We start from the raw sequence: 16,754 nt of genomic DNA on the forward strand, positions 1-16,754 counted from the left end.
GCGCTTTCAGCTGTACACAATTATTCAAATGAATATTTTAGAGAGATGCTATACTATAAAAAAACATCTTAAATGCATCTGGTTTGCTGCTACATGTGACTCAGTATATTACATGGTATGACACACAAATATACATATACAACAAACTGATTTAAATATTGAAAGGAATATTTCCCTCTTCAGAGAACTTGTGGAAATTTGCAGTCATGCCTTTAAATAAATGACACAAGGAGCAAAGTAGGGTTTGGTTTAGCCATCTGACTGCATTTGCTTTTGACTGCAGCAAAGGAAAATGTTGATTTTTATCGGAGCCACCTGCATTTGAGAGCTATTTCCTTATACTGTATCTAAATTAATCAGTATTCACATTTATTTACATAATTTTTTATTTGAATTCATTGCAGAGAGGCTGATTTAATTTTGATTTGATAGAAGAATTTAGATCCCACCCTTAACCACATGTACATTCACTGTGCATGTCCAATATCTGAGAACAATGTCTCCTTCATGAGCCCCATGCATGAAGGGACTCCACAAGCAGGAGGGGAGAGGGGCCATTGTAACAAAGTCATGCCTCCTGTGAGGGGCGGCTACACACAACCAGACTCCAGCATGCAGGTGTCCCTTACAACCATAGCATACAATGGTCAGTTCAATGGTTCAATGGTCAGTTCAAATCAAGGTTAAAAAAGGGTCAAGATACTTAATCCTTTCCCCTCATATGGCTTATGCACATATAGAATGCATTTCAAAGTAGCCACTCTTGTCGTTATGGCAGATAGTTTGAAAGGAATTCGGTCGCTTCCCACAAAAACCCGAGGTTCCCCCCAAAAACCTGAGGCCTTTCTATTAGGGCTGATGGGAAATGAAATTTAAAAAGCAGACCAAAGATTGTTCATGTATGCCACAGTGGCGGCAAGAGTATTAATAGCCCAGTGATGGAAATCACAGGAATTACCTTCAATTGCGGAATGGCGTGTGAAGATGTTGGAATATTTAGCATTGGCCAAAGTGACGTGCAGAATCCGCGAACAGGAGGATACGAAATTCAGAGAAGAATGGAGTAAATTTATGGATTATGCAAAGGAGAATTATAAGAATTTAAAGACTCTGGCGGGCATAAATTAGACCCTACAATATTGATTTAACATTGATATAATATTTGGCATTGAGTTAGTATCTAATATTGGGAAATTGTAAAATGTGCGAGTAAATTGGAATAAATTACCTGCTTAAGGGAGGAGGGAAGTCAGAGCTTGACAAAGCTATTTGCTGTATAATTCTAAATTGTATTTGTTGATGTAAAGAAATCTGAGAAAACAATAAAAATTTATTGGGGGGGACAAGGGGAAAAAAGAAAGGAATTCGGTCGCTTTTAAATATTTGACTTAACTGCTTTAGTAACAAAAAGGGGATTCAGTACTTATTTTTCATTGGTTTGCAGATGTGTTGAACTCGATTGCTGGGATGGCAAAGGTGAAGACCAGGAACCGATAATAACTCACGGAAAGGCAATGTGTACAGACATTCTTTTCAAGGTAATGAATTTCAAAAGGCCAAACAACAGGTCAGTTAGTACAATACTTTCCCTGGTTTGCCAGGAATTCAGTTGCAAGTTGTGTGAACTCCTTCTTTTGTGTAATGTTGTAGTTCTGCCCAAGTATGGAAAGAGCATATAAAGAACTCTTCCCCCCTCTGTTATACTATAGCTTGCTTATGATCGACCACTAAAATGCTTCTGTGCAGCAGCATTCATTTGAATCCTTCCATGCTCCATGGAGAACAATTTATTATGGCTCTGTTGGGCTTTATTATTCTCCTTTTTTATCATTGCAAAGGGAATGGGTATGATTTATGTTGAGCAAGGTCCTGCAAGTAGCAATAGATTGCATAGAGTGGTCTGCATGGATTAAAGCATTAGTGAAGATGCGCCATTTATTGACACAGTTAACTTCCTTCAGCAACAGGGAGAACTTTGAGAAACCTGCTCTTCAGTTTAATTCAGTGTTTCCCAAACTTGGGTTTCCAGCTGTTTTTGGACTACAACTCCCAACATCCCTAACCATTGGTCTTGCTAGCTAGGGATGAGTTGTAGTCCAAAAACAGCTGGAGACCCAAATTTGGGAAATTTTATTGAACAAGTCAATACTGAAAAGATCAATGTGAAGCTATTTTAGCATCTGTTTGGGGTTTTCTTGAAACACAGCATCTTTCCAATTTCTTTATTATGTTTCTGATTGCAATCGAATTGGTTTTCTCACATGTGACCTTTTTGCTCATTTAAAGGATGTGATTCAAGCCATTAAGGAAACAGCATTTGTAACATCTGATTATCCTGTCATCCTGTCCTTTGAAAATCACTGCAGGTACATATTTTATGAAGGATTATTCCTCTTGCATATTTCCATGATGAACTGAGAGATAAATTGTGGCAAAGTTTAAAGTAGGGCAACTGTTGTACATGACAGCTTTTTAAGGTAATTGGCTTAAGTTTAATTCAAGGTCACATTGAGTTACAGCACTTGCTTTAATTACAGATAGAAGTCACATTTGCCTTTTTTGGGTTTTAAACTGTGGCACAATAGCTTCAATACACTTGGAAGCCACTTTCATATAATTGTTTTAAATCAATTTTCCAATTGTATTTGGTTTTGTGCTAATCTTTTATTCATGGTTATTGTATTTTGCTCTAATAACTTTCCGTTGTGGAATAAGCAGACAGAAGGAGAGAGAGAAAACAGAATAGTCTCCATACTCAGTTGTATTTTGATTCATAACAGTGCTTCGTGTTCTATATAAACACTATATTGTTTTCCAGCAAATATCAACAATACAAAATGTCAAAATACTGTGAAGATCTGTTTGGAGACCTTCTATTAAAGCAGCCACTCGAAACTCATCCAGTAGGTACCTTCCAACTGTTTTATTTACATCTTCTTGTAAAAATCAATGAAAACTTTGGTGACAAGAGTTATGTACAGTACAGTGGTACCTCTGGTTGCGCACAGGATCCTTTCCGGAGCTCCGGTCGGATCCTGAGGTGTGTGTATCCAGAGGTGCCGCTTCTGCGCCTGAGCACGGTGCGGTTTAGTGCTTCTGCGTATGCACACGCAACGAAACCCAGAAAAATATTTTCAGGTTTGCCGCGCAGGTATCCCAAATGGAGACGCAACCGATAGATCTCAGGGTTTGAAGGGTGTCCATAATGAAGTGCCCTGAAAATATCTATTGCTCCTGTTGACTTTTCTGCCTTAATATATTAGCATGCTCCTGCCTTCCTGTGATGCACTCTTTTAGCTAGATGAAATGCTTCATCTGCCAATCAGCCTCCATCTATTTTCTTTTGTTGGCATCCTCTCTTTGGCATTCATTGCTCCTAGATATTCGTAAGAGCCTAGCCATCCCTCCACAAGAATAAAGGAAACCTTTTTTGTATATCAGGACATATTTATGACTGTTCCCTTTTAGGAAGCACCTTCAGACATATATCTCTTTGCCCGAGGCCTTTGTTCTATTAAAGCTGCAATCCTATAGCTACTTACCTGAGAGCAAGTTCAAATGATCTCAAAGGGACTTGCTTCTCAGTAGACACATACAGGATTGTACTGTAACCGAGTTATTTCTGTTTGTCTTAATTTGTCTCGTAGCATCTTCTTTCCCGCCTGTGTGTGTTCATTTAGATTTTAAGGCTACAGGCAGGTTCTGTGCAGTTTTTGCCAATACGAATTGTAAATGTTTGCGTGCGTTTCCTAATTATGCCTCTTTTCTTGGTTGCAGCTCGAACCAGGAAGACCCCTGCCTTCCCCAAATGATCTCAAAAGAAAAATCCTGATTAAAAACAAAAGGTTGAAAACTGAAGTGGAAAAAAGTAAGTGCTATTAAAAGTATTGAAGTGCAAGCCTCACAAGAACACCAGCATTGTAGTCTCCTGTCTAAATTGTCTCAGAGTTACCTTTAGTATTTCCTCAACCCGAAAAAGACTTTCTATTTTACTGTTCTGTTGTTTTTCATGAAAAACTGCAGTAACAGTCTCTTCAAAAAGCAGGGTTTCTCCAGCTGTCTTTGGACTACAACTGTCATCTCTAGCTAGCAGGACCCAGTGGTCAGTGATAATAGGATTTGTAGTCCAAAAACAAGTTTGGGAAACCCTGTTCTAAAGCATTGCTGAATTGCTATGCCACCATAGTACTTTTTTACTTTTCAAGGTACCTTATGATTTTACAAAGTAGCTCTTTTTTTGCATAAAGGATAGTTATTTAGTTTTTAGTCTCAATGGGGTGGTGAATTTCATTTTGCTCTCCATACCCTAGTCTCTCAATTTTCTAGAGTCGTTGAGGTTTGTCAGAGAACACATTCATTTGAAATATCTTTCACCTTTGTCAGCAGATGGGGGAATCTGGTCCCTTCCTGCATGAACCAACTTTCTGATAAATTATCACAGTGACTGAGTGATTGTTACATCTAGCAGAATGCAGAATGATTGCAGTCATATGCATGTCTCCTTGTGAGTAAGCTGCACTGAACTCAGTGGGACTTACTTTCAAGTAAACAAGCACAGATACCCAAAGCCCACTAAGATCGTGGACAATTGTCGTGGGCTTTAACTTTTAACCATTCCCTTGATGGTAGAATATGTGTTGTTTGAATTAAAAGATGTGTATACATGACTTCTTAAAATGATCCACCCTATATATGGATAGAGAAACTGAAAGGGTGGTCACCATTTCACTATATTTATCCACAGGAAAGATAAACTGTCCAACAGGTTTTTTGTTTTTTTGTTTTGCACCAGGGCCTATAACGTATAGTAGCATTAGCACAGCTTTCTTCTTTTCCCCGAGAAAGTCCCCCCCCCCCGGCTGTTGCAGGTGACAACCACAACAACTGGGGTGGCAGCTTGGTCATTATTTGGCATCATCTACAATACCAGATGGCGCTGTGGGTTAAACCACAGAGTCTAGGGCCTGCTGATCAGAAGGTCGGCGGTTCGAATCCCTGCAACGGGGTGAGCTCCCGTTGCTCGGTCCCAGCTCCTGCCCACCTAGCAGTTCGAAAGCACATCAAAGTGCAAGTAGATAAACAGAGACCGCTCCGGTGGGAAGGTAAATGGCATTTCCGTGTGCTGCTCTGGTTCGCCAGAAGCAGCTTTGTCATGCTGGCCACATGACCCGGAAGCTGTCTGCGGACAAACGCTGGCTCCCTCGGCCTATAGAGCGAGATGAGCGCCGCAACCCCAGAGTCGGACACGACTGGACCGGATGGTCAGGGGGCCCTTTACCTTTACCCCTTACAATACCAGAAAGCTGGTGTCATTCTGGGGCATTGTGTATGAGGAATGACAGCCACCACCCCAGAAAAGCTGGAGAAAATTCTGAAAAGTTGCCTTCTCTTTCAGTGGGTGTGAGATAAGGTGTCAAACTTTAAATTCAGGAAAATGACTTCTGAATAATTTTGGCTCAGTTCTAATTTGAATGTGTTTTGTTTCTGCTGCTTCCAGTTAAGTACAGTATTCAGGGGTAACAGAATATGAAAAAAAAAGACTTCAATATGTGTGTGTGTGCTGTGTCATGACATCGATTATGTGGGGCGGGGCTTACCTCCCTCCCCCAGTATTTTATTCAAGTTGGCACTCTTGTCTGCAGACTAGGAAGTCATCAGATCACAATTTATATACACCTGATTGTGTACCATTTTGCATCCTGTGTTGAAGTGCCTCCCATATTGTGGCTGCCAGTGTGCAAATTAGGGTCAAGACGCAGTTTCAGATGCAGTTTCAGTGAGCGCAGGCCAGACTGGGCTCATTCTGACAATGATCAACCCAGCCTTTTGAGTGTATGCAGCCATTCCGAGCCAGCCCTTAACAGCCGAATGATTTTATAAGACAGTATACCGTACATTATTTTACAATATATTTTTATTTACGAAATATATTTTGCCTTTGTGTGTGTATGTGTGTGTGTGTGTGCCTGTTTGTTTTAAATAGAACAGCTTGAAACTTTGAAAAGTATGATGGAAGCTGGTGAAACGGCTGCTCCTGTTAGCATCTTGGAAGATGATAATGAAGAAGAGATAGAAAGCGGTAAGGTGGCTCTCAAAATCACACTCCTTTCAGCTCCTCTAACTGATTATTACGATAGCTTGGCTGATAAACCATTTGAGAGGTATTGCCTTAGATGACAGTGTTACTCTTCTACCACCCACTAATGCATCTTTCTTGAATTTCCTTACCGCCCACCAGTGCTCGGTGGAAGAAGGATTCAGCTTGTGCCGTAGAACCCGCTACCGCCCACCTAGAATCCTGAAACGCCCACTAGTGGGCGATAGGGACCAGGTTGACAACCCCTGCTTTAAGCAAACATTCACTTCCATCATAAATGTCCTTAGTTTTATATTTGAGCTCTGGATTCAAAGATATGCACAAGAAGTCCAGGGAGTTCATAAAAACATCACTCATGGACTGAACCTATTATTATTATTATTTATTATTTATACCCCGCCCATCTGGCTGGGTTTTCCCCGGCCACTCTGGGTGGCTTCCAACAAATATAAAAATACATTAAAATATCACCTATGGTGGTCAACAGGCCTGGATAATGGGGAATTGTCATCTCAGTTGGGGAAGAGTTACCAAGCATAGGGTAACAGTGTGGTGTAGTGGTTAAGAGTGGTAGAATCGTAACCTGGGGAACCGGGTTCACATCTCCGCTCCTCCACATACAGCTGCTGGGTGACCTTGGGCTAGTCACACTTCTTTGAAGTCTCTCAGCCCCACTCATCTCACAGAGTGTTTGTTGTGGGGGAGGAAGGGAAAGGAGAATGTTAGCCGCTTTGAGACACCTTCGGGTGGTGATAAAGCGGGGTATCAAATCCAAACTCTTCTTCTTCTTCTTCTTCTTCTTCTTCTTCTTCTTCTTCTTCTTCTTCTTCTTCTTCTTCTTCTTCTTCTTCTTCTGTAGATGTGAAGCCATACAGTAGTTTAACTACAGTGGTACCTTGGTTCTTGAACGGAATCCGTTCCAGAAGTCCATTTGACTTCCAAAATGTTAAAAAACCAAGGTGTGGCTTCCAATTGGCTGCAGGAGCTTCCTACACTCAAGTGGAAGCTGTGTCAGATGTTTGGCTTTTGAAAAACGTTTGAAAACCGGAATACTTACGTCCGGGTTTTCGGCGTTCAGGAGCTGATTTGTTCGTCGACTAAGCCATTCAAGAACCAAGGTTCCACTGTATTGCAGAGCTGTAGTTCCTGAAATGTAACTTCCTTTTAGAAAACTAGTAAAGCTTCTTAGATGCTTTCATGTTGCTTTTTTTAAAGCCTCAGCTTTACTTCTTGGCTCTTTTGGCATTTTAGTTGTTGCCTTTCAGTGCTTTCTGCTTGCGTTTTTATGTAGCTGACCAGGAAGAAGAAGCCCATCCAGAATACAAATTTGGAAGTGAGCTGTCTGCCGACGACTTGAGCCAAAAAGAATCCGTGGCCAACAATGTGAAAAAGGTGAGGTAGCTTTTCTCGCATACGTTTTAATTAGACAACTTCTTGTTCGTTGACATATCCAGGAGAATGGGATCATGGTGCTTATTAATTGTAGGTAGAAAGAACCAACGATTTTGGTCAAAGTCACAAAGAAAGGACCTGAGTCTGTTCCTTGCTGAAAGACTAGAAACCGCTTTTATTTGCCCGTCTGGTTCCTGCTGAATCCAATCCAATGGTAAATCATTGCTAATATGAACAAGCAGGGCCAGCTCTAGGTAGAGCCCTGGCGGCGCGGTGCGCCAGGGCGCTGGGCAGGTAGGTGGGGCGCTGTGCGACAAAGCTGTGTGGAAACCATGCTGCACCCTGCGGGGGCGCCGGAGCGATCTCCGCCCCTCAGTGCCAGGGCGCCCGACCTGCTCAAGACTGCCCTGTGAACAAGAACAAGCTATAGGTCTGAAGAGTAACAGAAAGTGCACATCTGAAGGGGCCAGTATGAAATGATACCAGTAGATCAGGCATCCCCAAACTTCGGCCCTCCAGATGTTTTGGACTACAATTCCCATCTTCCCTGACCACTGGTCCTGTTAGCTAGGGATCATGGGAGTTGTAGGCCAAAACATCTGGAGGGCCGCAGTTTGGGGATGCCTGCAGTAGATCATGACAACAGACAGAAAGGGGAGACATTACTCTAATTGTTCCTATTGGTATTCTTCTGCCCCATTACCAAATGGCTCCTTTTTAAAAAACACAATGCACCAGGACAGCAGACACATCAAACCCTGCATGTCCAAGGGAAAGATTCAAATTTGAACTATTTTGCTGCTGCTGTTATTCTAGCGTTTTTCTTCTTACCCAACCTATCTTCTAACCTTGATCCAGGCAGCTGCACCAATAGAAGCCCTCTTACTGTGCCAAAAACATTTTTTTTAAAAAAATTATTTAGTTTTTCAGATTTTAGAAATTTACAAACAATAATCCAACAACCAACATTTAAAGAGAATTCCAAAGAATCTGCTTAACTTCCCTCCTCTCCTTTGTGGGTCTTTATATTAACCTTTTCCTCCTGCATCTTTTCTATTAATCCAAATCTTTTAAATCTCCATTATACTCAAAATTCAACATTGAACTACAAGTGTTATTCCTATCCCACTAATGATTTTAATTGTTTACAATGGTTTTTAAGATAAATTATATATTCCCCATTCCTTATTAAAGTTTTGGTCTTCCTGGTTTCTGATTCTTCCAGTCATTTTTGCCAATTCAGCATAGTCCATCAACTTAATCTACCATTCTTCTCTGGTTGGGACCTTATCTTCTTTCCATCTCTGGGCCATTAACATCTGTGCAGCCATGGTTGCATACAGAAATAGTCTTTTCTGATCCGTTTGAATTTTGGCCCCTAGAATTCCTAAAAGAAAAGCTTCACCATGGTGTTTTTTGTTCTAATAATTTTTTTATATTTTCCCCATACTTCATAAACCGATTTTCTTACTACATGATTTAGGAAAACTCTATGTAACATTCTTGTACCACAAATAGGCATGCCAACCACATCTGTTGTCATGACCTTCTAAAACATCAGTATTTTTAATAATATCCATTCCCTTAGCCAGCATAAAGAGGATGCTTCATAATATAATCTTAAATCTGGCAGGGAGAATATACCTCTATCTTTAGAATCTATCAACAATTTATATTTTATTCTTAGATTTCCCCCCTCCCAGATAAATCTAATAATATCTTTTTGCCACTCTCTGAAGTGTTCTGCATTGCTGATCAAGGGTATTGATCGGAATAAAAATAACATTGGTAATCATTTTGATTACCAATATCCTTCCCAATAATGATAACTTTTTTAAGTCTCTGGAATAGAATTTGCTAATTGAGAAATGAAAATACCCTATGTGCTTTCTCTTTGCTTCCTCTGGGTGTCCACGTTGCATCTAACTCCTCATAGACTAGGGTGATGGTAGTTACTTAATGAACCAAGTGGCACAAAATTACTTCCACTTAGTAGGTTGTCCTTGATTGTGATCTGGGTTGGCTTCTTTGCTCCTCCAATAATCAACTATGCAATGGATAGTAGCCATTGTTTTGGATCTTAGTCATTGTTTTTCAGTATTAGGGGCAGAATTACAGGTCTCTGTCTGATGCATTTATCCAGAATGTGCTTCAAACAGCTGAAGAATCTGGTCAGATAAGAGGTTTTTGTTTTGTTTTTTGCCACTTTAAAAATGCAGCTTCAGTTCACTTTTGTTTCTTCCAACAGTTTCAATTATCTGAATCTCCCACCTTGGTACAGCGGATCTTTTCTCCCCTACATTGAGAACATTTTAAAATTAAACAGCAGCTATGACTTACACATGGATCCAACAGAAACGATGTATTTACCGTAATTTGTTCTTAACAGTGGGTACTAATATTTCTGTCCCACTTTCCTCCTCCAGCGGAGATGCTTGACAGAGCTAACGTGATGTAATTAACAACAAAAGTAAAATAAATGGCAATGATCAAATCTTTAAAATAACCAAGTAAATACCAAGCAAACTGCCAGACTAAAAACAGCATTAAAAAAACAAAACCCTGCATGATGCAACCGAATCAAAGGCTTGATGAAAAAGAAAAGTCTTTGGCCATAAGCAGAATTAAAGGAGGAGATGGCAGAAACTCTTGGGACAGGGAGTTCCACATAAGGGGGGCTGCTGTAGAAAATGCCCCATCCCACCATAAGACGAGGACAGCTGACATAGTCGGTGGTGCTGAAAGCAACTGAGAAGTCTAGCAGAGCTAACAGCATATACCACCTTTTTCCAGCTCCCAGCATACACTTAGGACTCCCCAAACCTGAAGTTTGAAGTCAGACTAAAATGGGTCAATATAAACACTTTCATCCTGGAATTTTTGGAGCTGGGTTGCCACCGTATTGAAAAAATATGCCCAGCACTTTCTCTTGCTCCCTGCTTTCTCTGCCTTTGAGATATGAGTGTCATACTGCAACTTCTTTGGATAATATATGTATTTTTTCCTTAGGCTGTGGACGATTCTGAACAAGAAAACAATAAAAAGGTGATCCTTGGGATATTTTATAGCTTTCCAACTTTTTATTTCTCTGCATCTAACAAAGCTGCTTTGTAGAATGCATTCTTAACTTACTGCATTATTTAACTATTCTCTTTATTTAGCTATTCCTCAGGAATAGTTTCTGATTTTTATGGCGGCTCTTTCCTTGTAGTGCATAGCAAATTCAGTTCTCTGGTAGGATATTTGAATGTTGGATTGCCTGCATGTCTCCTCTATCTTAGCTTAATGCAGATGTTTACATAGCTCATTGGAGAGTGATAAACCACTCTTGCTTCTTTCTCATCTCTTCATATCCTCCTCTACTTTGGCTTTCTCTTCCTTTTTATTTTTGGGGGGTTGCATGTTAAACTTCCTTCTGGAAATGCTTCGCTTGAACCTCTTTCCCCCATTCCTCTTCTCCACATTTCCCTACTATCAAGGTTCTTCTGATTCCTAGGCCTATCGAGTATTCAGCTTGCTCCATCTTTTATGGGGTTTTCTGCTGTTTACGTAGCAGAGTTTGGTCTTGCAAAACTTTGAGGTCCTAAAGCAGCCTGCTATTATGCCATAACCATCAGTTTAGTTCAGTAAGAAAAACCATGGCGCAGCTTTTGCTCCTGTGGATACCCCTGGTTTTATTTCAAATGGGGATGCATACATTTGATGTCTGGTTTTCAGACAGCAGAAATATTAGACTCGAAAGCTTTCTTTGCATATTTTGCTTACTTGGAAGAATATGGGCTTCTGAAGAGACTTCAATGGACTTTTATCTGTTCTGTCTTTATAACCCCACAGATAATAATAATAATAATACACATTTTGTAGTCCTTTTCCTAACATGGGTACAAATTCTCTGTGCAGTTCATTTAATGGTTCTTGGCTACTGAGAAGATATTCAGTGGCAAAGTGCAAACTGCTATGAAAATTACTCCAATTTATTGGAGGATGATGGTGTAATGGACATTATTGGGGATGGACTGGATATCGGTGTGGGTGGGGTGGATGAAAAAGCTTTTGCTGCTTGTTCTAACCTTAAAAACAGCCTGTATCTCAGGAGCTTATGAGATGAAATAGCTGCTGAATCTAAGTGGTCACTTGTAATTAGTATTGTTTAGTAACAGGCAGCTTATGGAACAGTTCTGTGGTAACTGAGTTTGGTGGGGAGGGGGTCTCAAACTCAAGCTGTTGATGGAGGCTTCAGTTTTCAATCAATAGTCAGTGAATATTTTTTTAATTTAAATTCTTTAAAAACATTTATGAATCCTAGAAATAATACTTTTTGTACTGATTTGTGAGTGGTTTGCAAGAAATGAAGCACAGAATTCCAAAGTTATTGCTTCCATGTGCAGGAGGCCTCTTCCACTCAGAAGGCTGTTCTTCACCTCACCCTATAGCATTGCATGAGAAAAGTTAAAACTAAACCGCAGGGTTTTATTCTGCTTATGCAAGCTCTTGAACCAGTAAGAACACAAACTCGTCTGTAAAAACCTGTTAGAGGTAGGCCGGTGCTAGAGACTGTCTTCCTTCTGTCCGTGATTCTTTGGATCCAACTAATGCATGCATGAGGCTTGCAAGGTTGTGTATTGTTTTGAAACAGAGCTACTGGGCGTTTTCTTGGTGAGAACTTTCTCAGATATGTAGGCAATCCCTTTTCCTCTCTACTTTTACTCCCTTGACCCCCATCAGGAATGCTATAACAGAAATGTAAAAAAGAAAGAAAGATGACCCTATTCTTTCATGGTTGGAGGAGAAAGAATCCCATGTTTTTTTCATGCCATCCATACAGAAGAGTCACACGTTTCATGCAGTACTTAAATCTAAATAGCCTTCCTAACTCTTCCGACCAGCCCATATAAGACCAGCACAAACAGTTAGGCCTGGTGAGCATTTAATGTCCCCAACCCCTATAGTTAGAATTCGTGGATTGCCATTGGATTTTAAGCTGATTTTAAGCTGTATTTTAATTGATTGTTTGACCGTATGTTTTTAACTTATTATATAATTTGATGTTAGCTGCCCTGAGCCTGGTCCTGGCTGGTGATGGTGGGGTATAAATAAAAATTATCATTATTATTATTATTATTATTATTATTATTATTATTATTATACTTAGTGCTGCAATGGAACTCTTGAGTTTTTCTTTATTATTGCCCGTAGTTCTTGTTCCGATCAAGATGTTTCACCATTTTTTCACCTTCTGTCTTAGACGGAATGGCAGGCCAATCCCCTCCCGCCCCCTTAGCAGCCCCCAAGGATGTGGAGGCACAAAAAATAGCATCACAGAATTGTAGAGCTGGAAGGGAATCATCTAGTTCAAACCGCTGCAATGCAGGAATATGCAGTTGTCCCGCGTGGGGATCAAACCTGCAACCTTAGCATTATCAGCACCATGCTCTAACCAGCTGAGCTAACCAGCGGTCGGAGTTCCCCAGCTGCGTTGTTTTTGCTGGCAAACGCAACTTTTAAAAGTGCTGACCCTTCTCAGCTTTAAGGGTGGCACAATGCCAGGATACACAGCTCTATCCCTTACTCCCTCCACATTTAAGCAGTTAAGGAATGGAGTCCGTACGCAGCCATAAAAACCACAAGCGCCAGCCCTTTGTTGACATCAGGGGAGGAGAATGAGGGTGTCTGCAAATATCGAGGTGGCCATTTTTGACACATGCAACTGTGGCATCGTCTTTGTGGGTGGGTATTAAATGCAGTGAAGGGCCCCACACAGAACAGAGACTGTTGCCATCACTCATATGACCGTTATTCCAAGTCAAGAGTTTGAGATGGGATGTTGTGCAGGAGTTACATGGCCTCAATGCCACAAGAGCTGGTTAAATATAATCCACCCAAAGTGGATGTTCCACCAACCTGGATCTTAAGAAAATACACACATATATTCTGACTGTAGCCTGATCCTGCTTTCAGTCTCTCCTGTCCCTAAGTTCTGTGAGGTTTTCCCTTCACTGGGGTATTACTCCTTTCTGTCCTATTAGAGATCAGTTGTTAGCCTTACGTACATAAGATTTCAAAAGACTGCTCTGCATTCTCACCCCCTGTTACCCTCGCCCCCTTTTATTCCCTTTCCCCATTTGTTTATCTTTCTTCGCTTCCTTCTTCCAAGAGCTACCTAAAATTTAGATCGTAAGCACTATGGAGCCAAGAAAGGAACTTCTCCTCCTCTGAAGTTGCTCTATAAAACACTGATGGTGTAACGTGAAAATAAGTAACATTGGTCATACAATGCTGCATAATCACAGGAGGATTTTGGGGTGGTTTTTTTGTTTTTACAGTTCTCTTTCTTGCCTGTGACTTCCTTCGCTGTATTTAAGCATTATGCCCATGCGCTGATGCTAGAGAAGGGCTCTTCTATGCCGTTTTCCATTTGCGCTCGCTTTTAGAAGTTCTATCCAAATCCTGTCTGAACTTTTCCTTGCATGGACAAAGAAAGAAATGCTGTTTGTTCTAAATATGCTTCCAGGGTGTCATAACTGCAGAAGATGAGCAAGCATGGATGGCTTCTTACAAATATGTAGGTGCCACAACGAATATACACCCATACTTGTCAACGTTGATCAACTACGCTCAGCCTGTTAAGTTTCAAGGTTTCCATGTAGCAGAAGGTAACTATTTTTAAAAAAATACATAAAATACATTTGTCCTACTCCTTACTGTGCCTCTCAAATTCCTTTCTCTTACTTAACATAACCAACATGTATGGCTCTTAAGATCACATTTTCCTTTCCTTTTCTTTCTTCCTTTGTCCACATGGAGGCACCAGATTGCGAGAAGCATGACAGCCCTATGAATTTAAATGCTTGTGTATCGCAGATATATTGGTGTGCCTTTGCCTGCTTGTTCCTGTCCATTAAAATATGGTTGGCATAAGTGCCTGGGTTTTGCTTGTAATACCTACTATTTCTAGATTCCATGCCATTTTATTTTTTTTGGCTTTGAACTTGTCAGTTGCTTAGAAAAGAAGTCTTGATTAGAGAATGGCTGATGATCATGATCCAGATACTATTAATGTACCATTCTGTTTCTTTAGATATAGATGTTTATGACGAACGGCATCTTGTAATAAATAAATAAAAGACCACACAGAGTCAAAGGTCTAAAAGAAAAACTTTTATTCAAAGGCAAAGGCTTGTTACAAAAACTTCAGGGGGAAAACTCCAGACGTATGAGATACAAGCGAAAGTAAGAGAGAGGTAGAGAGGAGCTCTCTGAGTGCAGGAATTTATCTCTCCTGGCTCAGCATGACCTTGAAATGGTCAAAACAATACAGTGGTACCTCGGTTTATGAACACAATTGGTTCCGGAAGTCTGTTCATAAACTGAAGCGTTCATAAACTGAAGTGAACTTTCCCATTGAAAGTAATGGAAAGTGGATTAATCCGTTCCAGACGGTCCGCGGAGTACTTAAACTGAAAGTACTCAAACCGAGGTGTACTTAAACTGAGGTATGACTGGATTTGCATCCAAAATGAACCTTTTAGAATCTTCTAGAATTTTCCAGCACTTTCCAGTTTCTGCCCTCAAAGACTTTAATCACGACAGTTTATATCCTACCTTTTCCTTTATTCAGATGCTCTTGTTCACTATTAAAATTCTAGTGGGCATCAATAGTGTACTAATCCTACCACTCTCAGAACTTTAAAGAATGTTTTTTTTCTTCCCGTTTTCTTTTTAGAACGCAACGTTCACTACAATATGTCCTCTTTTAATGAGTCTGTCGGGCTGGGTTATTTGAAAACACACGCAATTGAATTTGTGAAGTATCCTTGCACTGAGAGAGCTATATAATGGGAATGTTTTGTCATTACCTCTGTGGAGGCTATTTTGTGCCTAAGCAATACACAGTCCTTTGGTAAAATACAGCAAGATAGTTGTCTGTGGGAAATGCCTTATATGTATTTTTTTAAAAAAACCAAAACAAAGATGTGAGCAAATGATCGTTAAGTCTATACACTGCTTGGTTATTCCATTTTCCTTAACAAACCAACACAGCTATAATAAACGGCAAATGAGTCGGATTTACCCGAAGGGAGGAAGAGTGGATTCTAGCAATTACATGCCTCAAATCTTCTGGAACGCTGGATGCCAGATGGTCTCGCTCAACTATCAGACCCCAGGTAGGCAGACGGGGCCACTGAATCTAAATTTCAAAAATAAAAAGGGGGCGGGGAGAAAGAGAAAACAGCTTGGGCAGTAGCTCTCCAGCAGATGTTGTAGTCTTGCTCCTGGCATTATTGGGGGATTCAGTCGCATGGATAAATATGAGAATGTGTGTCAAATCAGGCAGGCAATAAGATCAAGAGCAATCAATCAAACAACGAAAAAGTAACCAAGTCTCTACATGTCCTTTTATATTGCAGGATTAATCTGTGTGGTGGTAGGGGCTCAAAGCTGTAGCCTATATAGGTAGCCTCTTGAACAAGGTGCAACTCTAAAACAGTCTGTATGCATCACTACTTAATGAAAATATTGAAAGCGGGGGGGGGGGGGTGATACCAGGAGGAGAAGCTGAAAAGCACAGTGCTGTTTGTGTGTGCTTTTGTTTATTTGAAGTCCAGAATGCTGCAGCTAGTAAAACTTCATCTTTTGGCAGTAGTAGTTGGAATAATCCATGATGTTTGTGACAGACAAGCAGTTCGGAGGTCAAGTGTGTCCATTCAGAGCAGAATTCATACTAGCATGTGGGTATTTTCCTGGAGAGTTCTTTGCGCCCTAAGTGGTGTAGTGTCGTATATTTCCTCCGTGTGGAGGCCACTGAAAAATGCTTCCACATAGGTTTGTTCCATCCAGGGTATCCTGGCCATAATATGTGTACACATGCCACATTTGAAATATGCTTGCCATCTCTCTCTTTTTAAACAAACAAACAAACCCAAAAACCAAAAAATTATTTATTTGATTGTTCAAATCAATTTTTTACAGAGATATATAAAACATAAATAATAAAAAGATTCCAAGGAATCTCCTGGACTTCCATCCTCCCCTTTTTGGGTCCTATTTTTAATCATTGTGTGACCAGGCGGCAGTGGCAGCAGCCCCAGCCCCCAGGGATCATAAGAAAGGAATAAAGACTCTGGCAACGTTATATGGAATTAAAATTAGGCCACAACTTTATTAAACTTCCAGATGTAGGAAGACCTTGGCTTAGGCCTTGGGTGTGTATGCCTCCTAGCCCCCAAGGCGGGGGGAACTGGGGCTCATCAGGGTAAATGGGATA

The 16,754-nt window shown here is 40.5% G+C and overlaps 1 protein-coding gene across 14 annotated transcripts in view; it reads left to right on the plus strand.

Moving 5' to 3' along the window:
- The window catches only part of PLCB4 (phospholipase C beta 4), a 194,869-nt gene that overhangs the window by 143,210 nt on the left and 34,905 nt on the right, over nt 1-16,754 (plus strand). For all 14 annotated transcript variants that reach the window (XM_060272408.1, XM_035110090.2, XM_035110098.2 and 11 more), the window contains 10 exons: nt 1,445-1,538; nt 2,287-2,366; nt 2,819-2,903; nt 3,778-3,868; nt 5,984-6,079; nt 7,389-7,489; nt 10,499-10,534; nt 14,001-14,142; nt 15,213-15,297; nt 15,530-15,654. In XM_060272408.1, coding sequence (XP_060128391.1) covers nt 1,445-1,538; nt 2,287-2,366; nt 2,819-2,903; nt 3,778-3,868; nt 5,984-6,079; nt 7,389-7,489; nt 10,499-10,534; nt 14,001-14,142; nt 15,213-15,297; nt 15,530-15,654 — 935 coding nt within the window. The remainder of the gene's footprint in view (nt 1-1,444; nt 1,539-2,286; nt 2,367-2,818; nt 2,904-3,777; nt 3,869-5,983; nt 6,080-7,388; nt 7,490-10,498; nt 10,535-14,000; nt 14,143-15,212; nt 15,298-15,529; nt 15,655-16,754) is intronic.

Source organism: Zootoca vivipara, chromosome 3, assembly GCF_963506605.1.
Source record: "Zootoca vivipara chromosome 3, rZooViv1.1, whole genome shotgun sequence".
Lineage (NCBI taxonomy): Eukaryota > Metazoa > Chordata > Lepidosauria > Squamata > Lacertidae > Zootoca > Zootoca vivipara.